The 26,508-nt window shown below is 57.1% G+C and overlaps 1 protein-coding gene across 1 annotated transcript in view; it reads right to left on the bottom strand.

Annotated features, from left to right (window-relative positions):
* Positions 1-19,314, bottom strand: part of ENG (endoglin) — a 28,929-nt gene extending 9,615 nt beyond the window's left edge. Inside the window, exons 1-4 of the mRNA XM_006102084.3 lie at positions 18,908-19,314; positions 10,461-10,603; positions 1,579-1,719; positions 392-551 (exon numbers count right to left, since the gene is read on the bottom strand). Coding sequence (XP_006102146.1) covers positions 392-551; positions 1,579-1,719; positions 10,461-10,603; positions 18,908-18,974 — 511 coding nt within the window. The 5' untranslated portion in view covers positions 18,975-19,314. The remainder of the gene's footprint in view (positions 1-391; positions 552-1,578; positions 1,720-10,460; positions 10,604-18,907) is intronic.
* Between the last annotated feature and the right edge of the window lie 7,194 nt (positions 19,315-26,508).

The raw sequence follows: 26,508 nt of genomic DNA, 5'->3' as shown, positions 1-26,508 counted from the left end.
CACAGGCTCACACAAGGGATGAACATGGCACACAGTAGGGATGAAGCCCTGCGACCAGCAGCACCCCATTGCCCATGTCATGGACTTATCTGTGTATTTATCTCCCCTCCAGGGACTGTGTCTGTTCCCAGAGAGTCCCCAAATGCCTAGCACAGGGCTTGGCACATAGTAGGTGCACAATAAATAACAGGCACAAGTCGCAGTTTCCCATGGTCCACACTCATATTTGCTGGAGAGGTCGTGACTGTCCCAGTGAAGCACTGGCCTGCTCTCTGCAGCCCGGGGCAAATCCCGTCCCTGCTTGGAGGCTCGGTGTCCCCATCTGCGGAACGGGCCCAGGAATCCCGATCCCTCCAGCCCGGAGCCCAGAGAGGCAGCTGGGGAATCTGACCTGGGTCCAGCCGGAGGAGGATGTTCTTGGGGTCGTTCAGCTCAGCGACAGAGGTGATGGCTCCCTTTGAACCCGCCCAGGTGAGGACCTGGCTCCTGGAGGCCGTCAGAGGTACGGTGCTGACTCCTTGGGGCATGTCGGCGATGACATGCTGGTGGTTCTGGGGAGACACGCGGAGGCTCAGGGTGCTGCTCCTGGGCCTGAGTCCCCTGTCCCAAGCAGGAGGTCAGGAGGTAATTTGGGGAGGCAGCGGACTGGGCACAGGGAGCAGAGGGGTGCACCGAACGGGGTTGGTCTAGCTCCACCCTTCCGGTGGCTCCCGGTGCTCCTCCCGCCGGATCTTTCATGCTGGCCACCTCTGTCTGTCTCCGTGCTGTCCCTGCTGCCAGTCTGGATTCTTCCCCGGGCCCCGCAACTTCACTCTGCCTCGGGGCCTGTGTCCCAATCAGCTTGGATTTGGTTCTGTCCTCCCCTCTCTATCTCCCCCACCTCTGCCTCTGGTCTCGGTGTCTGGCTGTCCCTCCCACATGAACCCTCCTTTTTCCATTTCCATTTTTCTTTCTGCCCCCCCCCCCCCCCTTGTTATATTTGCTGTCCTCAGTCCTCCCACCCCCACCCCGCTTTCTCTGGCCGTAAACAACAGCTGCTCACATCTGGGGGTCACTTCCTAGGGCCCCCCGGGCGGAGGAGGGAGCCCTGAGCCCCCTCGCTGGGAGTCCCCGCCAGTCACCTCTTCTCTTTAAAATTTGAGTTTTTAAAAAATAATTTTTCTCCGACGTAGGCCATGTTAATTAGAGCAAGTCTTGCAAATTCAACCAAGTGCAAAGAACAAAATAAATGTCTCTCACCCTCCCACTTTCCAGCCACAGCTCCTGTTAATGCATGTTGGGTTTCCTCCCGACCCTTTTTCTCTGTACTTACATATTTTCAAATATTTGACTTGGGATTTTTTCCAAGACAGTGACAAGATTATTTTATGGGATGTCGCCGAGTCCAATTCTCCCACCTGACAGATGGGAAAACCGAGGCTACGGGAGAAGATGGAGCTGGCCAGGCTTGCCCGTCCACTGGGATCCCACCTCCAGGTTTAAACTCTTTACCCCTGACCCTGCTGCTTTTTGGGCCCCACAGGATTCACTAGGCAGGGGCCCCCCGTGGCCAGGGCCTCAGGGCTTGGGGTCACTCACGTAGGCCAGTTGGAGCGGGATTCCGGGGGCCTGCAGCCGCAGGTGGACTATCTTGTCTAGGTCGAGGACCAGGAGCACCTCTCGGGCCCGGGTGCCATTTTGCTTGGACATCTGGACAGTCAGATCCAGCTGGGACAGAGGCTGGGGTGTGGGCAGGGGAAAGACACACAGACACACACAGGCCAATCAGGCGGACACAGACTGCGCCCCCCAGAGCAGTAGTGACGACCCTTGTCCCATCTGCCTTCCTCAGCTCTCCCTGCCCGGCCTGTCCACCTGCCTCCCAGGGCCCAGCACAGTGCCTGGCCCTCAGAGGTGCTCAGGAAATACTTGCTGCATGAATGAAGGAGATTCGTCTCAGCAAATCCAAAGACATAAAGAAAAAATTGTGAGGAGCCTGACCAAGGTTTATTCCTGTTGAGCGCCTGCTGGGTACCAGGCCTGCAAGTGTCTGTGTGGCTCAGAGGCTGCCCCGTGCCTTTCCTCTGTCCCTGTGCAGCAGTATCAAGGCATCATCTCCTCCCCGGTTTACAATATTCCTGTTGGCCTTCTTATTTTTTAAAAAATACATTTTTATTGATTTCAGAGAGGAAGGGAGAGGGAGAGAGAGAGAGAAACATCAACAATGAGAGAGAATCATTGATCGGCTGCCTCCTGTACGCCCCCTACTGGGGATGGGGATCGAGCCTGCAACCCGGGCATGTGCCCTGACCAGGAACCAAACCGTGATCTGCTGGTTCATAGGGTGATGCTTATCCACTGAGCAACACAAGCCAGGCTGCCCTTATTAAGTTAAAGTACTAAAATGCTCATCTTTTTGTCAATATACGACCATTGTTTTGATATTTTTAAGAATGTGAAGTTGTGATCATTTATATCTTGAGAGATAGGTACTGCATTAAAATTTTTAATTGATCATGGTGTGTATTTAGAATGCTTCCAGAACAACAAATAACAACAACAGGTAATAATAATAACAACAACACATATAGTGCTTACTATGTGCCAGGACTTCATATAGTGCAGTGATGGCGAACCTTTTGAGCTCGGCGTGTCAGCATTTTGAAAAACCCTAACTTAACTCTGGTGCCGTGTCACATATAGAAATTTTTTGATATTTGCAACCATAGTAAAACAAAGATTTATATTTTTGATATTTATTTTATATATTTAAATGCCATTTAACAAAGAAAAATCAACCAAAAAAATGAGTTCGCGTGTCACCTCTGACACGCGTGTCATAGGTTCACCATCACTGATATAGTGCTTACTATGTGTTCTAAGAACTTCATCTAATGACTCATTTAATCCTCAGAACAACCCTAAGAGGTAGGTACCATTATTATTCTCACAGATGAGGGAACAGGCACAGAGAGGTGAAGTCATTTGCCCAGGAACACACAGCAAATAAGTATGGAGCTTAGGATGTGGTCCCGGACAGGCCTCTCCTCTCAACCACGGTCCTGCCAGCCACATTTCCTATGCCTTTCTATTCCCAAGAAGAGAAGAGAGCGAGCGATCCACAAAGGCAAAGCTTCCATTGAAGGACTGTCTGCTCTACTCGAAGACTTTCTGACCCAGAGTCTACTGAAACCCTAACTCCAGCTGCTCTCGAAAGCTGGAAATCTCTGCAAAGACACAGCCTGACCCCAAGCACCTCCTCAAACTTATCAAAAACGAGGGAGAGATTTCAAGATGGAGAGATCAGTGGAAAATTTTTTATTTAACCTCTAATTATCTCCTGGCCATTTCCCCAGATGATGTCACAGAGCTGGACAGAATGTTTTAGCCGCTGGAAAATTTGCCGAGAAATGTTTTCCGTTCCTCAGTCATGACACCATAATCACTCTTTGTTTGTACGTTTGTGCTTTAAGACAAAAGAGCAAATAACATTCCATTTTCAGTGTTTCACAAATAACTTTTTTTTTTTCATTTTAGGGAGCTATTTAGGTAGCTTATTTTTGAAGAATTATTTTTATGCTAATTTATAGCAGAATGAGTTTATCAGTTCACAATCTTTTTTTAATTAATGTTGTCTGATGGGTTTATAACTTTTGGTTTTTGAAATCTCTTGTTTCATCAATTTACAAAAATATGATGCATTCTAAAGACTTTAAAAATTAAGTACTGGATTTAATATCATATTTTGGTCCAATATGAGATACAAATATAAATATCAGAAGTGCCATTTTGTCCCAGGGTTGTGTCACCTCTTAAAGCTAATGGGAGAGAAGGGAGACCCACCTGGTCATGGGGAGAAAGGCCGGGCGCACCCGGCTTCTTTACCTCGACTGCGTGTGTACTGTCGGCTTCAACAATGGAAAATGACTGCACAGCTCTGTGCATACACTAAAAACCACTCAACTGCACATTTTAAACAGACTAATTTTATCTCAATAAAGCTCTTCAAATACACAACCATTGAATGTCAGTAATTTCACCCGGGGCAGCCTGATCCGTGCCTGGTCCTGTCCTGAGCGTGATGCACACGCCCTCACCGAAGCAGGGCTGGGTATCCTCCCATTTTACAGATGCAGCAAGTGAGGCTCAGGGAACTGCCGGAGAGTGGCGAAGGCAGGCACCCAGTGCAGTCGGCCTGGTGCCAGAGTGGGGCCCACAGCCCCTGGGCCTCTGGGCAGCTTGCCTAGTCTTCTCTTTCCCAAATCTGCCCCATCTGTCTCTCCTCACCCAGAGGGGTGAGCACTGAGACCCCACACACGGCAAATCGACGGGTCCCACGGTCTGGAGGTCCATCCTTTGGCCCTAGGGGAACCCCACATGCGAGAGCACTGCAGGTGACAGAGAGCAGCTGGGAGCGCAGCCCCTGGGCTGGGAGAAAAGAGCCTCCTGAACATTCATTCTTGCTGCTGTTCTGCAAATGTCCCTGCTCCTCTGTGCCTCAGTTTCCCCATCTGTGAAACGGGGGTGAGACGAGGTTAGGAACCAACACCAGGTGGGGCTCTGGATAAAGGAAATAAAAAGAGAGAAGCGGAGCCCAGCTGGTGTGGCCCAGTGGATTGAGCGTCGTTCCATGGACCAAGAGGTCCCAGGTTCGACTCCTGGTCAGGGCACATGCCCGGGCTGTGGGCTCAGTCCCCAGTAGGGGGCATTCAGGAGGCAGCCGAGTGATGTGTCTCTCCCTCATCAATGCTTCTCTCTCTCTCCCCCTCTCCCTTCCTCTCTAAAAATAAATAAAAACGTATTTTTTTTTTAGAAAAGAGAAGTGGAGGTCAGAGTCCGGTCATGCTGAGGGTGAGGGGACGAGAAAAGTGGAACCTTTGTCATCACACTCAGCTCTTCTCCCAGAGGTCACGCCCCAAACCCCCACTCAGCTCTCACCCAGCCCCTCCCTGTGGATTGTGGGGCTGGAGGGGGGTGGGGTCTGAGGCCACACGGTCATGGGCCAGGGCCACACAGCAAGCGAGCCGTGTGGACACTCAGGGATGCTGGAAAGCGGGGCTCTCGGGGTCTCGGAGCTCCTGGGCCTGGCTGAGTTCCGCTGGTTACGAGGAAAACCCAGGCTGGGTTTCCACAGCAAACATTTCCCGCCTGTGGCCCTGACTCATCGGCACGGTCACTCTCACGCACACTGACTTCCCTCTTCCCTCCCCGCCTGAAGCCCAGAGGCCAAGAAAGGGGCCTGCCTTGCCCCCCACCCTCAAGCCCCCAGTCTTCCTAAGGCATCCTGGGAATTCCGACAGCCTAGCCGAGGCGGGATGGCCAGCCACCCCTTACCCCCAGCTCTGCAACCCGGGCCAGCCTGGGTCTGCCCCGGCCGCTTCCCTGAATGGGTGGGCGGGAGACCACGTTTCTATTTTTGTGCCAGTGTCCCACAGATGCCATTGTTGGCTGGGCGGTCGGTGGCGGGAAGGGGGGATTTCGGTGAGGAGGCCCTGAGTACTAGTAGCCACTTATAGAAAGTTGCTTCCAGCAATTCTTCTAGGAGTGGAGCCTCGGGGCTGCCCGCAGCTCCCACCCTCCTAGGGCCAGACTGGAGCCGGGCAGATTGGAGCCAGACGTCCCTCTGTCCAGCCCAGCGGACTCAGATGGTACATTCAGGCGGGCTGGCAGGGGAAGGGGTCAAAGCCACACTGATCCGAATTCAAATCAGTGACCCTGGGCAGTTATGTCTCTCTGGGCCTCAGTTTCCTGATCTGGAAAATGGGCTGAACAATATGCCCACTTCCTAGACTTGCGAGGATTCAGTGGGATTCTGCCTGCAGAGTGAGTTGCCCAGTGCCCACCTACACAGAGCAGCAGGCTGCTTTCCCTCGCGCCGATTCCCTCCTTGCCATTCGTCCAGAGATGCCATGGTTTGCGCCCTGCGGAGGTCAGCGTAGAGGTGGGCGGCAGGTAGCTGGAACTGGGACCTGCCTCAGTCACACCTCACTGTGGCACCCCCTCTCTGAGCCTCAGTCTCCCCACCTGTGTAGGGAGGAGTTGGGATCGGGGTGGCCCCTGGATTCCATCCTGCCTCCTGGGCGTTCCAGTGTTTGACATCTGGGAGTCGGGATCTCCAGCCAAGTGGCCATAGAGTGGGCTTCCAGAACCCCCCGGGGAGATATGCTACCTTCCCTACTGAGGGCCCCTGGTCAGCCCCCCCCACCCCCACTTCATTTGCCCGTCCAAGGGGCCCAAACCGGGCCCAGCTCGGGCTTCTGTGCTCTCAAAGGGGGACAGAAAGGAGGCCCAGCTCTGTCCTCCAGACCTTGGCAGAGAACAAGACGAACATCCCAAACAACCAATAGTGAAGGACAAGGGCCACCACTCGCCCCTCGGGAATGGCCAACAGCAAAGGTTTACGTGTGTGTATTTCCCCTCCTTTCTCCATTATTCACCCGTCCATCCCTCTGTCCATCCATCCATCCTCCCAATATTTATTCCCAGGCGGACCCTGAGCTGGGGATACAGCAGTGAGAGCAGATGCCATGCCTGCCCAGCCTCTCTGACCCCCAAACCATGCCCCTCCACCAAGCCTGCCCCTGAGATCTGCAAGGCCTGGCCGCCAGGCCGCCCCCTTCTCTCCACACGTTCGCATGTGAAAACCCAGCTTGGATGCCCAAGCTCTGCCATTCCCACCCCTGCAACAGTCACCGTGACAGCCTTCAGGTCGAGGGGAGCTTAACCTGCCATGCCGGGTCCCCTTAGACGCTAAGGCTGAGAGGATGGGACGAGAAACACCCCATGGCGCTCTGGGAGTAGGCTCGGTGCCTTTGAGCAGGGATCTCTGGAGTCCTGGGTACCCACAGCTGGAAGAGGGCCAGAGAGGATCTAACTGTGGGGCCCGGGCAGATCCCCCTTTGCCCAGGTCGGAGGGCACGACCTCCCAGGACATTCTGGGGGAACCTGGGGCCCCTCCTGCTCTCCGTCTGTCTGAGCAGCCTGGCCTGCCCCTCAGGCCAGGAGTCAGACAGTGCAAGAGCCCAGCAGGTTCCATCGGCTTGTGGGGGGCGTGCTCTGTTCCCCCAGTTTGCCAGGAAGTGGGGTGAATCACTGGCTGTCCTGGCTCTGGCCTGGCTGCCTGGGGTCTGTTGGGAGGACAGCAGATCAGTACAGTCAGCCTGACGGGAATCTCTGAGACACCAGGCTGGTTTCCTGTCTCCGCGGGTCAGGATGTGACCCTGGGCCCCCTCCCGGAACCCAGGCTCCGGCCTGCCCTTCGGGGACCCAGCGAGATAGAGCCCCAGCCCAGCGGCCCCCTTGTCTGCCTGTAAACCTCCCCAACTCTCTCTCTCTCTCTCTGAACCTCTCTTCCCTGAGGCTCTTGGCTGCCACAATTCATGTGCCGCCCACGCACAGGAAATCTGAGGATTCAGAGGCCACGCGGGATGGACGGGAAAGCCAGTCGCTGTGCCAAGGCCTGCAGAACGCGACCGTAGGCGGGAGAATGTGGGCTGGTGGCTGAGATGGCCGCCACCCACGCGACCGCTGCCAGTTCGTGTCTCCTGCCTTTAAGCCTTTGCTAGGCGGTGTCCTCTGCCTGGAATGCCCTTGACCTCCCTCTCTATCTGGCTACACTGGGAGCCGTTTTCCTGAAGTCCCCTTCCCTCCACGTTCAGGACTTGTCCTCCCGGGGCCCATAGCCCCTCCAGCCGCGGTCCCCCCTCGCCGATTCCATCACTCAGTCCCAGGGCTGTGACACCCACCTTGGCCTAGAAGTGGCCCAAGGGCAGGGCCCAGGTCCGCTTTCTCTTGGCACCATCAGTGCCCAGCTCAGGCCAGGCACGGAGCAGGCGCCTGGCAAGGACTGGTTCAGGAGGGCTATGGAGCTGGGGACTTCGTTCTTGGGTGCTGCTTGGGGAGGAAGGTGCTGCCTAGGGGAGCCACAGGCCCTTCGGTGTCACGGCAGGAGGATCCTGTGAGACCTACTGCTGGGCTTGGCCCTCAGGGCAGGGAGGCCAGGAGGAAGGAGGGGGGGTGACGGGGAGGTAGAGGGGCTGCAGCAGGCTGGACCTCAGGCCCCCCCTCTGAAAGTAGATGCACAGCCCCGGCCTCAGCTGCCTGATAGCATAACCTTTAGGGATCACACTGAATTTCTGATTTGCCATGAGGATATTCTGCAGCCGGCCTGGCAGCATGAGGTATTTACAGGGGGGACTTACAGCCCAGAGAGGAGCCGGTATACTAACAAGCACGGCCGCCGGGTGTCGGGCAGCCCTGGGCAGGCCTGCGCCCAGTGTGTCGCCTGCACTGTCCCACTGGATTCTCACAGGCCCCTGAGAGGGGGGACTAGGGTCTCCAGATCTCCCGTGGGAAAACCAAGGCCCGGAGAGGCCGTCCAAGGTCACGCTGTCATAAGTGGAGGAGCCAAAGTCCAATTCGAAGGCTATCTGGCTCCAGAGCCCATGTTCTTACGCCCTCCGTCAGGTCACATAGCAGTGCATGTATGTCCTCATTCCTTCACTCACTCGACATTCAACAGCCACTGGGCATGTGCCAGGCCCTGGCCCGGATCCCGATACCCCGATACTCTCTGGTGCGTCCCTGAGCACAAGAAGTGTGCGTCTATTGGAGAGCGGGGAGAAGGACCCCCTCAGCGTGTCAGGCAGTAAACGAGGTGCTGGCCAGTGACGGATCCAGGACTGGAGCCCCGAACCCTCCAATCCCAGCTCTCTTCCCACCCCTCCAACGAACATGCCTGGCAGCCCTGGAGCCTGCAGCCCGGCCCCTGGAATCAGAAGCCACACGTCCCACGGACTGAGCTCTCTGGAAGAGGCCGGGGGTGTCAGGGAGGTTCTGTCGTGAGCTCTCGGATGACCTGAGTTACAGGGGCGCCCGGCCACTACCCCGGCAAACCCTCCAAGGACTGTCACTGCCCACAGGATAAAGACCAAACTCCTTAATGTGACGACAGGGCCTGTTCCAGCTCCCAGCCCTGCCCCGAGGCGAGCTATATGCTACTGCCACAGCGAACCACATGCTGACCACAGCCTCGGCCCACCTCCCCGCCTGTGCATTCACTGCATCCTCTGCTCTTCCCTCCGCCTCCTTCTCTCATGAGCTTCTGGCCACTTTACTGTTGCTGCTTCCTCCAGGAAGCCCTCCCTAACCCCACAGCACCGGGGGTACCCCTGCCCTGTGCTGACTAAGGAGGCATCAATCGCCTGGACCCTGGCTGGCTGTCCACACGTCTGCCTCCCACAGACCTGAGTGCTTGGCAGGTGGCCTTTCTCTGGCTCTGACTCTGGCTCACTGTGGATTGATTAAGGCGGGGGGAGGGGGGTCCCCGTCACCCAGAGGAGGCACGGAGACCCGAACGGTAGAACAAGCACAGTGAACTTGCCGAGGGCAATCTCGTTTCCCACATCATCACCAACTTGAAAAAAACTACAATGGCCATGAAAACCACATAACGTGTGTTCGGCACTATCTGCTGCTTGGGGATTATCGAGCCCCACAGTCCTCACGGCAGGCAGGGCGGTGGGGAGCAGGCCCCCCGATATTGGTGGTCTGGGCACTGTCTTATCATCACACAAACGCAGGGCAACTTAACAGTTTCGGGGGCCAGTTGGCCACAAGTTCACTCTGACTGACACCATCAAATCGCTATCCGGACCCGAGGCCGCATCGGCCAGGTGTGGTCACCAGCCCCGGCGGCCAGACGTCGCCTGAACACTGAGATCCTCTGGGGAGCCAGGTGACGGCCTGGCTTGGAGTCCCTGGGGATCTACTGTGAACTCTGGCCTTGGACGTGTTGCTTCACCTCTCTAGGCCGGCCTCAGTTTAACAGACCCTGCCAGATGGGCCCGTGGGAGATTTGATATACGTCATGGTTTTAAACTCACTTCCTGCACATAGTAGGCCTAGCACAGTACCGAACACAGTGAACACTTAGCACGTGTTTTTCGGAGGGACCTAGAAGAACTCAGGGTGGGCCTCAGGCGGGTTCTCGGGTGCGGACCGGGGGAGAGTCTCTGACGCTGGCATTACTGGCTGCCCGTCTGCGAGTGGCTGCTTGCCAGGCCACGGGTGTTCGGAGAAGGACCTTCCATGTAGGCTCCACGGAGGAAAGGACTTTCTCAAAGTCAACGCTGCCTCGAGCGGGGCTGTGTCTGCTGAGGAGCTCCCAGCATTGGGGGCACATGAACCACAACTCACCTGGTCCCACTCCGCTGCCCACCTGCTCTTCTCCACTCGCTCGCCGGCCAAACCCAGCCCTTCCTACCTGGGCCTCGTGGTGATGGCCAGAGGATTGCCCCAACGCTGCCCCAGAAATGCCACCCTTTCCAGGCCCTGTGTGATGGTCGGGTCTCCCTCCTGGCAGGGTCCCTGATGAGGACTCGGCCCACTGCTCCAGGGACAGCCCCAAGGAAGACTCCCCTCGTCCCACTGGCCCGGGCCTACCTCTAAGTCCCTACCCGGCCCTGCCATCGGGCACTCACTCTCGGGAACTCCAAGAAGAGGATGTGAACTTCGACGGTAGCATTGGGGACGTGTGCCACGCAGCCCTTAGGAGCCTGGTTTGTGATGTATGTCACCTTGTTGTCCACAGGCTGTAGGTCACAATGGACTGCTTCTGCAAGACCTGTTAGGGAAGCAGAGAGAGGGCCAGGTAAGAACAAGGTGGTGACGATGCCGCCCACTTTCTGAATGCCTACTGGGTGCTTGGCGTTGACTAAGGGCTTTATTGCATCTTCACAGCTACCCTGCAAGGTGGATATCATTATACCCATTCCACAGATGAAGAAACGGAGGCTCAGAAAGGAAAAGTCTCTTGCCTGAAGTCACAGTGCTCCTAGGTGTAAGGTTGATAGATAAAATGCAGGACACCCAGTTATAGTTGAGTAAGTAAAAAAGAAAAAGAATACTTTTTTGAAGTGTGAGCATATCCCAAATATTGCATGGGATGTATTTCCCCTAAAATTTTTCTACTGTTTATCTGAAACTCAAGTGTCACGGGGCACCCTATATTTTACTTGCTACACCTGGCGACTCTAATTGTGCGGGGGGCCCACGCGTTCGGCACCCCAGCCTGCAGGCCTGTTCACGCCAAAGGAAGGCGAGAGCTGAGATCGGAACACAGAACGTCCCCTCTTTGCCTCGAGTCTCCGGGCCCCAGGGGAAGAGGAGGCAGGGGGGCGGCTGTGGGCAGGGGAGGCGCTGTGGGTAGGGGGGGCGGCTGTGGGTAGGGGAGGCGCAGGGCCTGCCACGGGGCGGCCCGGAAGCGCGGGTCCTGAGGGACAGGAATGGAATTTCACCCCGACCCGGCAGAGGAGGAAGAGGAAATGAGGCCCCTACACCTCGTCCTGAGGAATGTGCCGGGGGAAGGGGGGCTCCGGGGGAGGGAAGGAGGACAGAGGAGGGGAGACTGTTTGGAAGTTTGTGTCTCCATCTTGTCGCGCTCACTTCCTGTTTTCTTGGAGATCAAAGTTGGGCGAGGAGGGACTGGTCGCACGTCCAGCCGTCCAGCCGACGCCAGCTCCGGGCAGGGAGTGGGGAGGCTTCTTCTGCATCAGCCGCTCGGCCTGGCCTGCCCGCCTCGCCCCCACCTTTCCGCCCACCGCGGGGGCTCGGGACCACCAGGGGTCAGAGGAGGACATGGGTGGCCCCCGGCCGCGCAGCCACCTGCCCGCAGCGGCTTGGGAAGGGACGACCACACGAGGACATCTGGCCACCATGGGGGCCTTGCCGGGCCTGCCCTGTGCCAGGGACGCCAGGAGCCTGTGGAACACGGCATTTTGGTTAAAAGCAAGGCCCCTGAGCCAGGCTGACCTGGGTGTGAATCTCAGGCCCAATAGCCACGGGCTTTGGTGAATGAGTTCACCACTTGGGGCTGCAGTTTCCTTGTCTGTGAACGGACAGTAAGAAGAGAAAACACGATCCGAGAGGCCGGGAGGACGCCAGGAGAAAGAGCGTCTGCTGGCTCTTCTATCACATTTACTTGATTGACTTCACCCTGGAGAATCGACTCTCTGGCGGGGGGGCTTGAGGGGGCGCCTGCAGGTGAGGGACTCCGGGAGGGTCTGATGGGGGAGTCTGGCCAGCCAACTCCCTCATCCCAGGAGCCTCAACCCTGGCACCACCCCCCTGTGACCCACCAAGCCTCCGAGAGCTCCCCACCCTCTCCCTTCCCAATCACTGAACACACTTCTTGGCTGTTACCTCCTGTACAGATGGGGAGACTGAGGCCCGGGAGGCTAACGGTGCCGGAGCCGCACTGCACATGGCTGACCAGGCTGGGCCTCGGACCCACCTCTCCCCATTTGACCCGGGGTCTGGTCCACAGATTAGCACAGCGCCTTCCTCCTTCCCTTCGGACTTTCCCTGCCCCCTCCCCAGACTTCCAGGAACCCCAGTTCCTCCCAGATTGCCGATTGCCCGATTGCGGGGCCGCCTGCTCCACCTCCTCCATGCCGTCAGCGCACGGCCATTATGTAATGATCAGATAACAGTCCAGGCTGGGAGATCAGATAAGAGGCCCATTTATTTTGGGGCCTATTCGAATCCTGGCCGCCCCCACCCCGCAGACGAGAATGGGGAGACAGGAGGGAGTGTGACGCCCAGGCCTGTCTCCTGGAGCCGGAGGCGGGCCCAGACAGAGCTGAAAACAATCCCCTGGCACCAAGGGAAACTCCTGGGCCTCCCGGGACCTGCGCTGGAGGAGGCGCCACTGGGGGCCTGGTTGACCGCCCGCCTAGTGAGAAACTGGGGCGCTACCTTCCCACTTCTGTCCCCTTCCTCCTCCTCCCTGACCGGCAGCCATGGGTATTTGTGCTCCCTGACCCCCGGGCTTTCCAGATGCCACGCCTAGAACCTCGGGAGGCCACAGATGACAATGGTCAGATGTCCCCGGTCAAATCCCAGTTCTGCCTCTTAACAAGCCGGTCACCTTGAGCAAAAGCCTGACTTCGCTGAGCCTCAGTTTCCCCATTTGCAAAACAGCTTCCATCATGCGCATGGGCCATGCACTGTCCGAGGCTTCCCATGAGCTCATTCGTCTGATCCTCGCAGCAGCCTACGCGGTGGGTACTGTGATTACAGCCATTCGACACGTTCAGGGAGGTGCGAGATGGAGCCCGAGCTTACCCAGCTACTCAGTGTTGGTGGCAGGGCCTGTATTCGAACCCGGACAGCCCGGCTCCAGCACCCAGCACCCAGCACCCACTTCGCAGGCCGTGTGTCCGCAAGGTGAGGAACCACGTAAAGAGCCTGTACCCAGCAAGGGGCCGGTGGCTACTGAGTAACCAGGGCAGACCCTTGATGACAGGTCTTTTCTGCCCTTTTCTTCTTCAGTCACCCAGCCACCCTTTTCTCCTTTCAGGGCCCAATGGTACCCTCACAGGTTCCCCAGCTCCTAGTCCAACCACCCCCCTGGCCTGGCCACTAGCAAGGCCTCCACACACCTTTCTCCAATCTTTCTCATAACTCCCCAACGAGCCAGGACCACATTCCACAACCTAAAGTGGAGTTAAAAAGTACAGGGACCTGGCCTGGCCGGCGTGGCTCAGTGGTTGAGTGTTGACCTATGAACCAGGAGGTCACGGTTCAATTCCCAGGCAGGGCACATGCCTGGGTTGCGGGCTCGATCCCCAGTGTGGGGCATGTAGGAGGCAGCCGGTCAATGATTCTCTCTCATCATTGATGTTTTTTCCTCTCTCCCTCTCCCTTCCTCTCTGAAATCAATATATATATTAAAGTACAGGGATATGATAGATGTCAAAGGTTTAAATCCTGATTCCGCCACCTTCCAGCTTCCTTTCCATGGCTTAGTGTTATTGTCTATAAAATGGGGATGACCATCATAATACCGTTCTCACGGGGTTGGTGAGAATGTTGGTTAAGAGGATACGTGCACAGTGCTAAGCAGGAACTGGCAATTGGGGTCACAATTATTTATGCCCAGTCAGTGGGTAGATGTGAGCTTTGCCTTCAAACAGACTTTGTTCTTTGCCTTTGTCATGCCCTTTCCCAAATCAATGGTCTCCTTTTATTTGACCACTTAGTCAACTTCTACTCATCCTTCAAAACCCTGCTGTGAAACTCTTCTCATCAGAACTGATCCAGTTGTGTTCTTGGTGGGGGGGCCACTGTAGGTGCAGAAAAGGGACCGAGTGCCAGGGTGAGAAGACCTGGCAACAGAGAGACCCTTGCCACCTTCCCTGAGGCAGCGTGTACGGTGGTTAGGCCCAGGGCTTTTGTGAACTTGACAAGGTCTGATAGTACTCATAACAGAGCAGCTGGCATACAGTAAGCGCCGAATCCATGTGGGCTCTTATATTTGTCTCTTCCCCCCAATCCTATCCCAGGCACTGAAGTCAGCTCAGGCCTGGATGAGGGTCCTCCTCAGCCTCCAGGGCTGATGCCCAGAGCTGGGGCTGGAGCTGGGGGGAGAGGGCCCAGAGCCGGGGCAATCAGCTCTCCCCACACCAGGCCCCCAAAGATGCAGAGAAAAAAGAAAAAAGATGCAGAGAAAATAAGCCGGGTTTGGGAGCAGACAGTCTGGGGTTGAAATCTGGACCTGTCGCCCTGGCCGGTTTGGCTCAGCGGACAGAGCATCGGACAGCGGACTGAAGGGTCCCCGGTTTGGTTCTGGTCAGGGCACACACCTGGGTTGTGGGCTCGATCCCCAGTAGGGGGCGTGCAGAAGGCAGCCGACCAATGATTCTCTCTCATCATTGATGTTTCTCTCTCTCTCTCCCTCTCCCTTCCTCCTCTCCCTTCCTCCCTGAAATCAATAAAAATATATTAAAACGAAGAAAAAGAAATCTGAACCTGTCGCTTGTCCCGAGCCTCAGTGTCCTCATCTGTAAACTGGATCTGCAGACAGAGCTGCCTGATGCACTGTGGACACAGAAGTGATTCCCTCCCTCTTCCCTTGAGTGAATAGACCAGGCCTGTCCTCAGCGGGCCCAGCCCTGACCCACCTGTGACCTTGAGAGATGGCTCTCTCCTTCCCTCTGGGTCTTAGTGTTACCATCTGTCTGGCTGAGGTGAGAGAGAGTCTTAATGGCCATATCCCCACTGGCTCCAGGGACCTAACTTCTCCTGGCGCACACAGTTCCTGTGCCAACCTCCTTTTCCTCCTGGCAAAAGGGAAGGTGCCTACCCTGGCCAGAGTGGCTCCGTTGGTTAGAGCATCGTCCTGTGCACCAAAGGGTCACAGGTTCGATTCCCACTCAGGGCACATACCCAGGTTGCAGGTTCGATCCCCATCTGCACCTGTACTGGAGGCAACCGATCTGTGTTTCTCTCTCACATCGATGCTTTTTTTCTCTCTCTCCCTTCCTCCCTCTCTAAAATCAATTTTTTTAAAAAAAAAATATTCTCAGGCGAGGATTAAATAATAATAATATAAAGAAACAAAAAGGGGAGCTGCCGCCCTAGCCGGTTTTGCTCAGTGGATAGAGCGTCGGCCTGCGGACTGAAGGATCCCAGGTTCGATTCCGGTCAAGGGCATGTACCTTGGTTGCGGGCACATCCCCAGTGGGGAGTGTGTAGGAGGCGGCTGATTGATGTTTCTCTCTCATCTATGGTTCTAACTCTATCCCTCTCCCTTCCTCTCTGTAAAAAATCAATAAAATATATTTTTTTAAAAAAGGGGGAGCTGCCACAGAATGCAGCCCCTAAGACATGGATATGTGTGGTCTCTGTCTTGTGTCACTAGCCCCCTCTCCAGAGAGTCCCGACCCCCACCCGGGGTCTCCAAGTCCAGCCTCTGGCCCGTCCTCCAGTGAACACTCACCCACACTTAGAAAAACACCCTTTGATCCCAGCCACCCAACATGGGCCAACAGTCCCAGCACCCTCACTTCTGGGACTCTATCCAAGTGAAATATTACAAAATACAGGAAAAGGTGCATGTACCAAAAATGTGCACGGAGGTAGTATTTATAATTAGCCCCAGAGGGGAAATCACCTAGATATTCAACAATAGCGAATTTATTAGGTCAACGGTGGGAAGCACATTTACGGGAGAGAAGATTCCAGACCACAACGGGATGGTTATGGAGTCCACATGCAACATGGAAACCTCTGGGACATGGGAGGGGGACACAAGGCACCTGAACGTTAATCCGCCTGCATTAAAATTACCTTTAAAAGCTAGAGAAAAACTAGTAAGCGACCCACCAGCATGCTAACATTTTTTTCCCCGTTATCTATTTCCTTTGAGAAGCAAATGGAAGTGAATATATAGTTAAATTGCTTTTTAAAATCTCTACATGTGTGTTCTTTAAAAAAAATTCCATCAAGCTCTAGCAGGTTTGGCTCAATGGATAGAGCATCGGCCCACAGACTAAAGGGTCCCGGGTTCGATTCCAGTCAAGGGTATGTACCTCGGTTGCAGGATTGCAGGCTTGATCCTCAGCCCCCCTCAGGGCATGTGCAGGAGGCAACCAATTGATGTGTTTCTCTCTCAGTCTCTCCCCCTCCCTCCCACCTCTCTAAAAATCAATGGAAAAATATCCTCGGGCGAGGACTAACAAACAAAACACAACAAAAAATTCCAACATAACAGAAACGTGTGTCATAAAGGTGAAAATCCTGATGCTAGCGAGCATCCCAGGGACCTCAGGGTTCTCTACGTATATAGTTATCGCGGTCTTCTTCTTAAGGGAATGAGTCATGGGTCCCAGAGACCTATCCACAGCAGTGTAGACACAGATCTAGCTTTTTCTTGACAATGGCTGCAGGCCGTTCCACCGTGTAATCGTCATTTAATGGGGCCCAGGCTGGACATTTGGGCCGTCCCCAGTTTTTGTTGAGCTACCTGGGCACTATCCATCCTTATAGAGCCGGGCAGGGAACTCTCCAGGGCTGAGTTCTGAAGGCTGGGTTGTTATTACAAGTTAATTCTGCCCAGCTGTGTCCCCCGAAGGCGGGACCTGGTTTGGACCCATTTGCGCCCCCTCCAGCCTGAATGGGATGGAGATCTGGGTTCCATGCCTTGGCCAGACCCCCATCTGCCCTCCATGGGCCTCAGTTTCCCAGACCATGAGTTGGGCTGGATGGTTTGGAATGCCCTGGGGCCCTGGGACCCTGGGTACCAGCACCTGCTCGCAGGAGCAGACTGAGAAATTCTCAAGAGATTTTCCCATTGGCTGTCAAACATTATTAAAATTTAATACGCTTACAATGAAATAAATTGTATTTTTTCAAAAGGCAATAAATATCAAATGTCTTACTTCCTAATTATTTTACTCCATTTCGCTATTATCTGTGCTTTTGAGGTTATCTACATCTGGCGCCTGTGATGGAAATACGAGATAAGGGTGTCCTCTGGGCACCTGGGGCCAACTCTGAGTTTGGTGAGTTGGTAGCTGGAAATCAGCCACGTGGGAACATTTACACCACAGAAATTAACAAGTGCTAGCCCCTACCCCTCCTCCCTGTTAATTATTTGCCATCACACCACTGCCTTGGATCCTATAAAACCAGGCCCTAAGGATCTGCAGGGATCTTTCTCTGATGGCCAAGAGGAAGAGAATATCATGAAGCCAGGAATGTGGGGGCTGCGGGAGAAAGGCAGGCAGCTCCCGGAGAGCTCAGGTAGGATTCCTATCCAGCTGTGTGAGCTCGGTGGGCCTCAGCCTCCACTTACTGTCCTGTAAAATGGGGCTATAATGGCCGCCATCTTGACGGGGAGCTGTATCCAAAGGGGTTGCTGCTCCACGGAGCCACCGGCCTGGGGTCAAATCCCTGCTAAGTCACTGAGTGTCTGAGGCTCTGGTTCCCCGGTTCCTGCCTCTCAGTGAGGCATCGCTAAGAACTTTAATCCTCACCCGAGGAAATATTTCTTAATTTTAGAGAGAGAGAGAAAGGAGGGGGAGAGAGAGAGAGAGAGAGAGAGAGAGAGAGCGATCAGTTGATTAGTTGCCTCCCGTAGGCACCGAGACTGGGCATGTGCCCTGACTGGGAATAGAACCCATGACCCTTCCGTGCACAGGACAAAGGCCCAACCAACTGAGCCACGCCAGCCAGGGCGGCGATAAGAACTTCAGAGACCAAGGGCTGGGGACTCTAAAATGCTGTGGATGGGGTAAGGCGAGGAGGGGAGGCCGCTGCTGCTCCACTTCTCACCGCCCCCCAGATCCTTGGGAGTTCCTGGGTGCGCGGTGGCTGAAGGGGTGCCCACAGCAAGTGGATGCAGATTCCTCATGGCCCCTCATGGGGAGTTTAAGGCGGCTGAGGTCATGCCCCCTGGAAAAGCCCCCAGGCCAAGGATTCCCCCCCAAACCCTCATCTGGGACTGCACCCCCACCTGCAGGCTTCTTGGGAAGTAGAGCAGGGGTAGTGGCCGGGAGAGCCCTCCATTCAGAAGGGGTCTGGGGACGGCTCACAGCCCCAGGAAAGGCGAGGGTGGGGGATTGCAGGCTAATCATAAAACAGCAGCAATAAAACAGCACGGAGCAGCCAGCCTGCTGAGCCATCTCACTACAGGCGTCGCCGCAATGCCGACTTCCCAGCAGCCGGTGAGTCTGTTGCCATCCCCACTTTGCTCAGAGGCCCGAGGTAGCGCCCCAAGATCACACCACCAGGAACTAACCACAGCCCAGAGCCCGATCCAAACGCAGGCCTCTCGCCCTCCTTCCCGCGCGGTCCTCCGGTGGGAGAGGTCAGCCCAGAGAGGGCAGGAGACTCCCGGGGGCTGTACAGCGCGCCGGGCTTCCTGGGGAGAGGCCGGGAGGCCGGGAGGCCGGAGGCCGGAGACCAGGGGTAAGGGACAGAACTCACTTCCGTTTGCCCGAGACTCTTAGGGCTGGAAGTTTTTGCTCCTGCCAAGCCGGGAGGGGTGGTCACCCTACGGCATCTGCTTTGGGCTGTCCAACCCCCAGGCCAGCTCCACTGCGCACGAGCATGGCCTCCCCACCCCGGGTCCCTGGGCACCTACTTGTGGGGCTGAGGCTGCAGACGGCCAGCAGCAGGGCCACGACCGGGTAGAGCGTGCTGCGGTCCATGCTGTCCACCCAGGGGTCTGTTCGCTGGGCCTTATCCGGTGTCCAGGGGCAGGGCCGCGGGCAGGAGCAGGGGCCGGCGTGGGCTCAGGCGGGGACCCGAAGGGAGCAGGCGGCCGGAGCGACGGCGTCCCTGCTCCAGCCTTCTAAGGTGGCGGCCAAGTTGGTCAAGAGAAGTGGGCGCAGGGCGCAGGGCCGGGCAGGGCGTCGCTGGCCGTGGGGTGAGTGGGAAGGGGCTGCTGGGCTCCTGTGGACGGCCGCGGTCCGGGCTGCAGATGGAGGCTGGGGTCTGGCCGGCAGCGGTGGGGAGCTCCTGGCTCATCCAGCCAGGCCAGGGAGGCAGGAAATGCGCTTCCTTAGAGAAGGGGCTGGGCCAGGCGGCCTGCCAGGCGGGAGAGGAAGTGCCACTGAGCTTTGTCGCTGGGTGGGGGGCCCTGGGGAGGGGGGAGGCAGTGGGGTGGGAGGGCCTAGGCTCCAGGCTTGTCTCCCCATGCACCCCACCCTCCCATCCCACCCTGTCCTGGGCTGGCGGGCAGCCCCCGGGACAGATGGAAACAATCACCCTAATAGCCCACCGAGGGAACCTCTCAGGAGTCAGGCCCTCCCCACGGCGCTCCAGGTGGAGCTCACAGCCCCGTGAAGTCAGCGTTCCCATTTTGCAGATGAGGAAACAGAGGCCTAATGAAGTCAGATAATTGGCCCAGAAAGAGTGGAGCTGGGATTCGAACAGATCTCATTAGGCACCAAAGCTGGCTTAACGCGTAGCATGACAGCGGCTGTCCTTTCCTTGTTTTTCCGGCTGGGAAACTGAGGCCCAGCATGGCACATGGCATGGCTGCTGGGACTGGGTCTTAAGGCCCAGAGAGAACTGGGGAGCTGCCCAGAGATTCACCCTTTGTGCCTGCCCCCTCCACGGGCGGAAAATCCTTCAGAGACAAAAGGCAGCCCCAGATGAAAGGGCTCACTCTAATGGCGTTTCTGAACCCAGATGGCCCCGGGTTCAGAATCCTGCCCGCTTTCTCTGAGCTCTGAGACCCTGAACAAGCCCCCCAACCCCCGGTCACCCTGTTTGTAAAGTGGGTGCGACGGTGCCTTCCTCGCCAGGCTATTGTGAGATTCCCAGAGGTGGGGGCACTACGTCGCGAGCCCTGGGCCTGGCACACAGGAAGTGCTCCTCAGCAGTGCTCCCTGCGCCTGGAGACAAGCCCAGAACTGTCCCTTGTTCATTCTGCAAACAGCAAGTGCCAACTCTGTGTCCATCGTGGTGCTAGTTATGGGAAGCCCTAGGGTGAGGCCCAAAGGAGCTCAGAGGAGGAGGCCTGGGCTGCCTGGAGGAGGTGGCATTTAGGCCCGGCCTTTGAAAGACTGGGTGAGTGGGGGTGGGGTGGAAGAAAGAGGTGAGGAGGACACGCAGGGGTGTGGTGCGGACAGGAAGCTGGAGAGGCAGACTCTGGCCCTGCTTTGGGAGGGGGCCTTGAATGCCAGGACTTCATCCTGAGGCCACAGGGGGTCATGGAGGGGAACACATGGAGCAGAAGGTGCTGGCCGGGCTGGGCTTTGAGAAAATAAACCTTGATGTGTGCAGGCAGGACCCATAGAGGGGGTGGGGCCAAGGGGTCCTTCTCGTCATACCTGTCCTGAGTCACAGATGGTGACATCCAGGCCCAGGGAAGGGAAGCGAAGGGCGGGAGGCCCTGGGGCCTTCTGGGGGGGGGGGGGGGCAGGCAGGAGTGTGCTGCCTGCTCCCCCCCCCACCCCCCGCAGGCTGGGAAGGGCGGGTGTGGCTCCTCGGGTAGGGAGTTGGGGAAGGCTTGCTCGCCCAGCCCTGCAGCCGCCCGGCTAGTTCCCGGTCACAGGAGATCCAAGATCCAGCCATGCCCGGCCGGCCGGGAAGGCCAGCATGGGGTGGAGGGCGTCACCTGAATGTAGCAGGTCCTCTGCCCTTTGCTGTGGGTGCAGGAGGGGAGTGGGGCACCACAAGGAGAGGATGGTCTCAGTGGGGGACGACAGGGTGGCTGTGAGGTGTCCCCAGGCTCCAGCCCGGGGACAGTTAACCCAGCCCCAGGCGCTGACCGCTCCCTGTGCACCAGGCCCGCCCTAGGCGTTCACCTTATCAGCTCTGAATCCTCACTGCCACCCTGGGGGCCGGGGCCATTACACCATTCACAGGAGGAACCCACGGCTCCCTGAAAAGTGAGACCCCTGGGGTGGAGAGTAGAGACCCCAGGCTGCCTCCTCCAGGCTCACCTCCTTCTCTGCCACCCCCCGCCCCCCGCCCCGCTGAGCTGACCATGAGGACAGAGGTCGCCAGGCCTGTGGGTGTCACAGGATGCGGGGATTGTTGTCCAGAGTGGGAGTCAGGGCACCTGGGGCCGAAACAGGGATCCCATAGGAAGCTCCTCTCCCACCTCCGCCCTCCCCTTCCCTCCACCCTGCACAGCCCATCCCCACCCATGTTGTGAACAAGGCCCATTGAGTTCTCTCGCGAGGAGGAGAGGCTGCAGATGGACACGCCCGCGAACTTGTAGGAAAGGGCCAGGGAGAGAACATCTACAGGAGCCACAGGAGAGCCTGGAGCTGCCCCCAGAGACCCCGAGGAGGAAGGAGAAGATGGGGGTCCCCGGGGTGGAGGGGAGGCCACCCGCACCACCCCCGGCCTGGGTGGGGTCGTGCTCTGTGAGCCTGTCCGCTTTGATGCCTCTGCAGAGCTGTGTTCCCACCACAGAGCCCAGCAGCCTTTGACCCTCGAGATACAGTTATTGAAAGCATGAGGTGTCCTGAAAGGCCAGGCAGAGCTGGGGCCCATGGAGGCCTAGGGAAGCGGAGGCACCGAGAGGTAGGCCTTGCTCCTGTTCCCCAGTGCAGGGGCCAGTTCCCAGCCTGGATCGCCTGTCCCCGGAAAGCTTGATGGTCACTTGGTCTCACAGTTGGGGACAGACCTTGAGGAAGTTACCACCCGGATGCACTCTCCCCCCAGATGGAGCATCTACCTCTCCCAGCCCCCCTCACCCTGCACAGATCAGAGGGGAAGGAGGGAGACGGGGAGGAGGATTCATTCCTCTGGCTCCTTCCCTGCAGGGGCACCGAAGGCCAGGGCCCTGACCAGCCCTCTCCACGTGGCCCCTCCGGCTGAGCCCGGCCACGGCCCGACGCTGCCCGCCGGGGACTCGGCACTGTCCCCGGGGCTTCCCCACCCCCGGCCCGCACCTGTGTAAACAGACCCCACATCAAACCCTCCGGATCCCAGTGGAGCGTGCCATCTGTTTCCTGCGGGGCTCCCGCCATCAGATGCTTTCAGGTGCCGCCTACCCACACGCCAGAGAGACATGTGGCCGGTGGCCAGGCCCCTGGGCCTGGACCCCACAGCGGGCAGGTGCACTAATTTGCCTCTTCCTCCCCCTCGCTGGCCAGGAAGGCCAGGGCCGCAGGAAGGCGCGGAGCACGTCCACCCTGGCCACTGGCCACGGGAGGAATTTTAGGCGGCCCCCAGGGACCCCCCAGGCGGCTGTCCGGCTCCAGCACAGGCCAGGAGCCAGGGCCGAGAGCACCGCAGGGTCAGGCCCACACGGGCAGGCGGAACGTGGGGGCCGAGGAAAGAGCATCGGCTGGGAGTCAGGGTCTCCCGGCTCTGCCCTGAGTGGCCTCGGGTCTCAGTTTCTTCATCTGCACAATGGGAGGGCAGCCTGCTGGGCTGGAGGAGCTCGAACCCCGGACCAGAACGGGAATCCCTCCCCCATTCACACGCTGGCCCAGCCACATGCCAAGTGCCACCTCACAGCCACCTCAACGAGCTGGGACTGTCATGTCCCCACTTCACAAGGGGGGAAACTGAGGCTCCGATGGGCATGGCAACAGGGCTGGGGAGAAGCAGAGGATCGTTCAATTCAGGTCTCTTGCCTCCTTTGGCTTCTAGAACATTCTGTCCTGGTTTCCCTCCCACCTCCCAGGTCGCCTGATTTGCCTCCTCACCGGTTCCTCCTCATCCTCTCACGCTTGGCTCCTGGGCCTCCCCCCCCCCCACCCCCCCGTCTCTGCTACCTTCACCCCCAAGTCATGTTTTCTCAAAAGCTTTTGTGACCATGACAACATCGCGTCCCCAGGACTCAGGGCTCAAATAACCGGAAACAAGGTTTTGTGAAACCGGTGGATACCCTTGTGATATGAAACCCGGCCTGTTCCATTTTTCTCTCCATCCTGAGCACCAGCCCCTCTGTGGGGTCATTTACCCGCCCTTGGCCCTGCTTTCCAATCCAATGCCTGAGACCGTGGTCTTCAAAGTGTGGTCTCGGCAGCTTCTCTCCGGGCCTGCCCAGGCCTCGGGCCAGAACCTGCGTCTTAGCCAGACCTCCAGGGCATTGGTAGTACGTCAAGGTCCGTCCGAGAAGTGCTGCTCGGGGTGCCTCATCCAAGTGGCTTTAACTCCCTTTATTTACTGACGGCTCCCAACTTTATATTCCAGATACAACGCTCCAGCCAGGACTCTCCCCGGGCTCCTGGCTCCTGCATGTCTAGTGAGCAGCTCAGACTCCACGCGTCCAAAACTGGGCTCTGGGCTCTACTCCTTCTCGGCCAACTGCTCCTGCCTCAGTCCGTCATCTCAGACACTGACAGCTCCCTCCTCCTGGCTCAAGCCTTGAGGGTGAGGTGACCTTGACTCTCTCTCGCACACCCCTCATCTGACCCACAAGCAAATCCTGTGGGCGGCTCCCCTAAATTCCCATCCCTTCTCACTCAGCGCCCTGTGCGGGCAACTTCTCAGCATAGAAGCCAGGCTCCCTCCTCCCTTCACCAACCTCACCCTCTGCTTTGACCCCCTTGCTCCCACGACCGCAGCCACGGCCTCCTTGCTGTTCCTTGAATGTGCCGAGCACATGTCCACCTCCGGGCCTTTGCACTTGCTGTTCCCTTTTCCTGAAATGCTCTCCCCTAGATAACCACAGGGCTTGCTCCTCACCCTTTAAGTTGCAGATCAAATGTCACATGGTCAGTAAGGAATTTTATTTATTTATTTATTTGTTTGTTTGTTTGTTTATATTTTATTGATTTTTTTACAGAGAGGAAGGGAGAGGGATAGAGAATTAGAAACGTCAATCAGTTGCCTCCTGCACACCCCCTAATGGGGATGTGCCTGCAACCAAGGTACATGCCCTTGACCAGAATTGAACCTGGGACCCTTCAGTCCGCAGGCCGAAGCTCTATCCACTGAGCCAAACTGGTTAGGGCTGTGGTCGGCAAACTCATTAGTCAACAGAGCCAAATATCAACAGTACAACGATTGAAATTTCTTTTGAGAGCCAAATTTTTTAAACTTAAACTATATAGGTAAGTACATTGTTATTAACTTAATTAGGGTGCTCCTACGGCTTAGGAAGAGCCACACTCAAGGGGCCAAAGAGCTGCATGTGGCTTGCGAGCTGCAGTTTGCCGACCACGGGGTTAGGGCATGAACACGGAATTTTAAATAGCCCTCTCCCTCCTCCACAAATGGCCCAGATCACCCTCTCACATACTATATACTGTTTATTCTCTCTCTCTCTCTCTCTCTCTCTCTCTCTCTCTCTCTCTCTGTCTCTTTCTCTCTCTCTCTGTCTCTCTCTCTCTCCCCCCCCCGCCCCCCCCCAGAAGCTCCAAAGGCCCATTGCTTGGAATAGGCCTGGCCCTGGTAGGCATTCCATATGTTTATGTGATAAATGAATGCCTTAACCACTGGGCTGCACAGCTTGAGGTGACATAGGCTGTGGTTCTGAGTCCCCAGGTGTGGGTGTTGGGGGCCCTGAGCCCAGGGACAGGGTCTCTGAAGAGGGGGAATGACTCCCACAGGGATAGGGAGCTCACAGGAGCCGGTGGTCCCACCAGACTCTGTTCTAGAGGAGCAAAGCCCCGCGCAGCCTCCCTCTCTTTCCCCAGGGGGTGGCCCGGCAGCGGCTGCCTCCTGGGGAAGTGGGCCTGCCTGGTGAACCCACTCCCAAGGTCCGAGGGACCCTGCAGGCCACCTCGGAGGCAGGAGAACGCCACTGGGCCAGGAGTCTCAAAACTGAGTCAGCTGTAAGGGCTCTGAGTTCATAAGAAGGGAAACTGAGGCCCCAAAAGGTGAGACCCGTCCAGCACCCTCTGAACCATGGTGGGCAACATGGCAGGAGACCCCGCACCAGAACCCCAGGAGGGGGGCAGAAGCAGGAGAGGCAGGCGGGGCTCTGACCCCGTACCCCTGCCTCGCCGTGTGACGGGGGTGGGGGGGTGGGGGAGCCACACCACCTCGCTGCGTCTGCTGCCCCAGAAGGAGGCCCTGTGCTCTAGGCTGCAGGCTGTGCAGGTCCAGGAGGGCTCTGGCCCCACCCTCCGAAGCCCCCCCACCGTGGAGCCGCCAGGCCTTCCTGTTTACTCGAGGCCCCTCTGGAGGCTGGGAGGCGACAGCCTTGGCCTCTTCTGCTCCCCGCTTCCTTCCTCTCCCACTTCTGCGCCTCCGGCCAGGCCCTCAGGGCCCCCGGGGGCCGAGGACTTAAGGGGCAGAGTCCAGTGGGGGCATCTGAGGCCACCACCCCGGAGCCTACCGAGGAGCACGCTCCCTCTCTGAGACCCTGAGGTCACAGAGGCGCTCGGCCGTCCCTCTGCTGGCTAGAAGGTTCCGGCACCTTGGGACAGCCATTTCCTGGAGCGCCGCTAGAGACATGAAGGCTGTGACAGCATGCCCGTCCCGGATCCGACACCCCGCCCACCTCGCAGCCCACCAGTAGGGGATGAGCACACGCTGACCTTAGAGGCCCCCCCTCCTCCCCACCCTTCCTCCCCTTCCCCGGCTCCCGCCTCGCTGAGCTGCCCAGTGTGGGCCTCAGCCCAGCGGCCCAGCCAGGCCTCACCACCCAAACCGACCCGCTGCATCAGAAGCAGCGTTTTAACGAGACCCTGTGGGGATTCGTGTGCACTTAGAGCCAGATGCGGCCCATCTGACCGTCCCGCCTGGTTTTAAAACCCTCTGTGAGCCTCAGCTACTCGGTATTCTTGTCCCAAAGGCTTAGGCTGAAGGCCTGGCGCCCGAACACTAACTTCAGGGTACAGGAAACTGGGGGAACGGAGGAACAAGTCCAGAGACACCACAGGGAGCCACAGACACAGCTGGGAGGAGGGATTTTCTGCGGACAACGGTCCCGTCACAGGTCAATGTCATACAGAGAGGGGGAGTCAGAGGTTAACGTTTGACGGGCGGCACAGAGGCAACGCGTGGTCCCGGATTGCCTCCCGGTTTTCGCAAAGACACACTTTGGGGAAATGACATGTGGGCTGAGAATTACCTATGATATTAGTGTTAACCTCGTGTCATCGAAACTGAGTTGTGGTTAAACAGCAAAATGTCCTCATTTATTAGTCATACCAAGTCCCACTTTCGTAACGAACTGTTTTCATAATCTGTAACTTGCTTTAAAATAGTCTGACAACAACAAACCAGCAGTGAAGGAAGTATGGGAAAATGTTAATTACTAAATGTGGGTGATGGTATATGGGTGTTCATTATATTATTTCCTCAAATTTTGTTTGAAAA

This window comes from Myotis lucifugus, unplaced genomic scaffold (genome assembly GCF_000147115.1).
Source record: "Myotis lucifugus unplaced genomic scaffold, Myoluc2.0 scaffold_397, whole genome shotgun sequence".
In the NCBI taxonomy this organism is placed as follows: Eukaryota; Metazoa; Chordata; class Mammalia; order Chiroptera; family Vespertilionidae; genus Myotis; species Myotis lucifugus.
The sequence above is the reverse complement of the archived record's forward strand: the minus strand, read 5'-3'. Positions and strand labels throughout refer to the sequence as shown.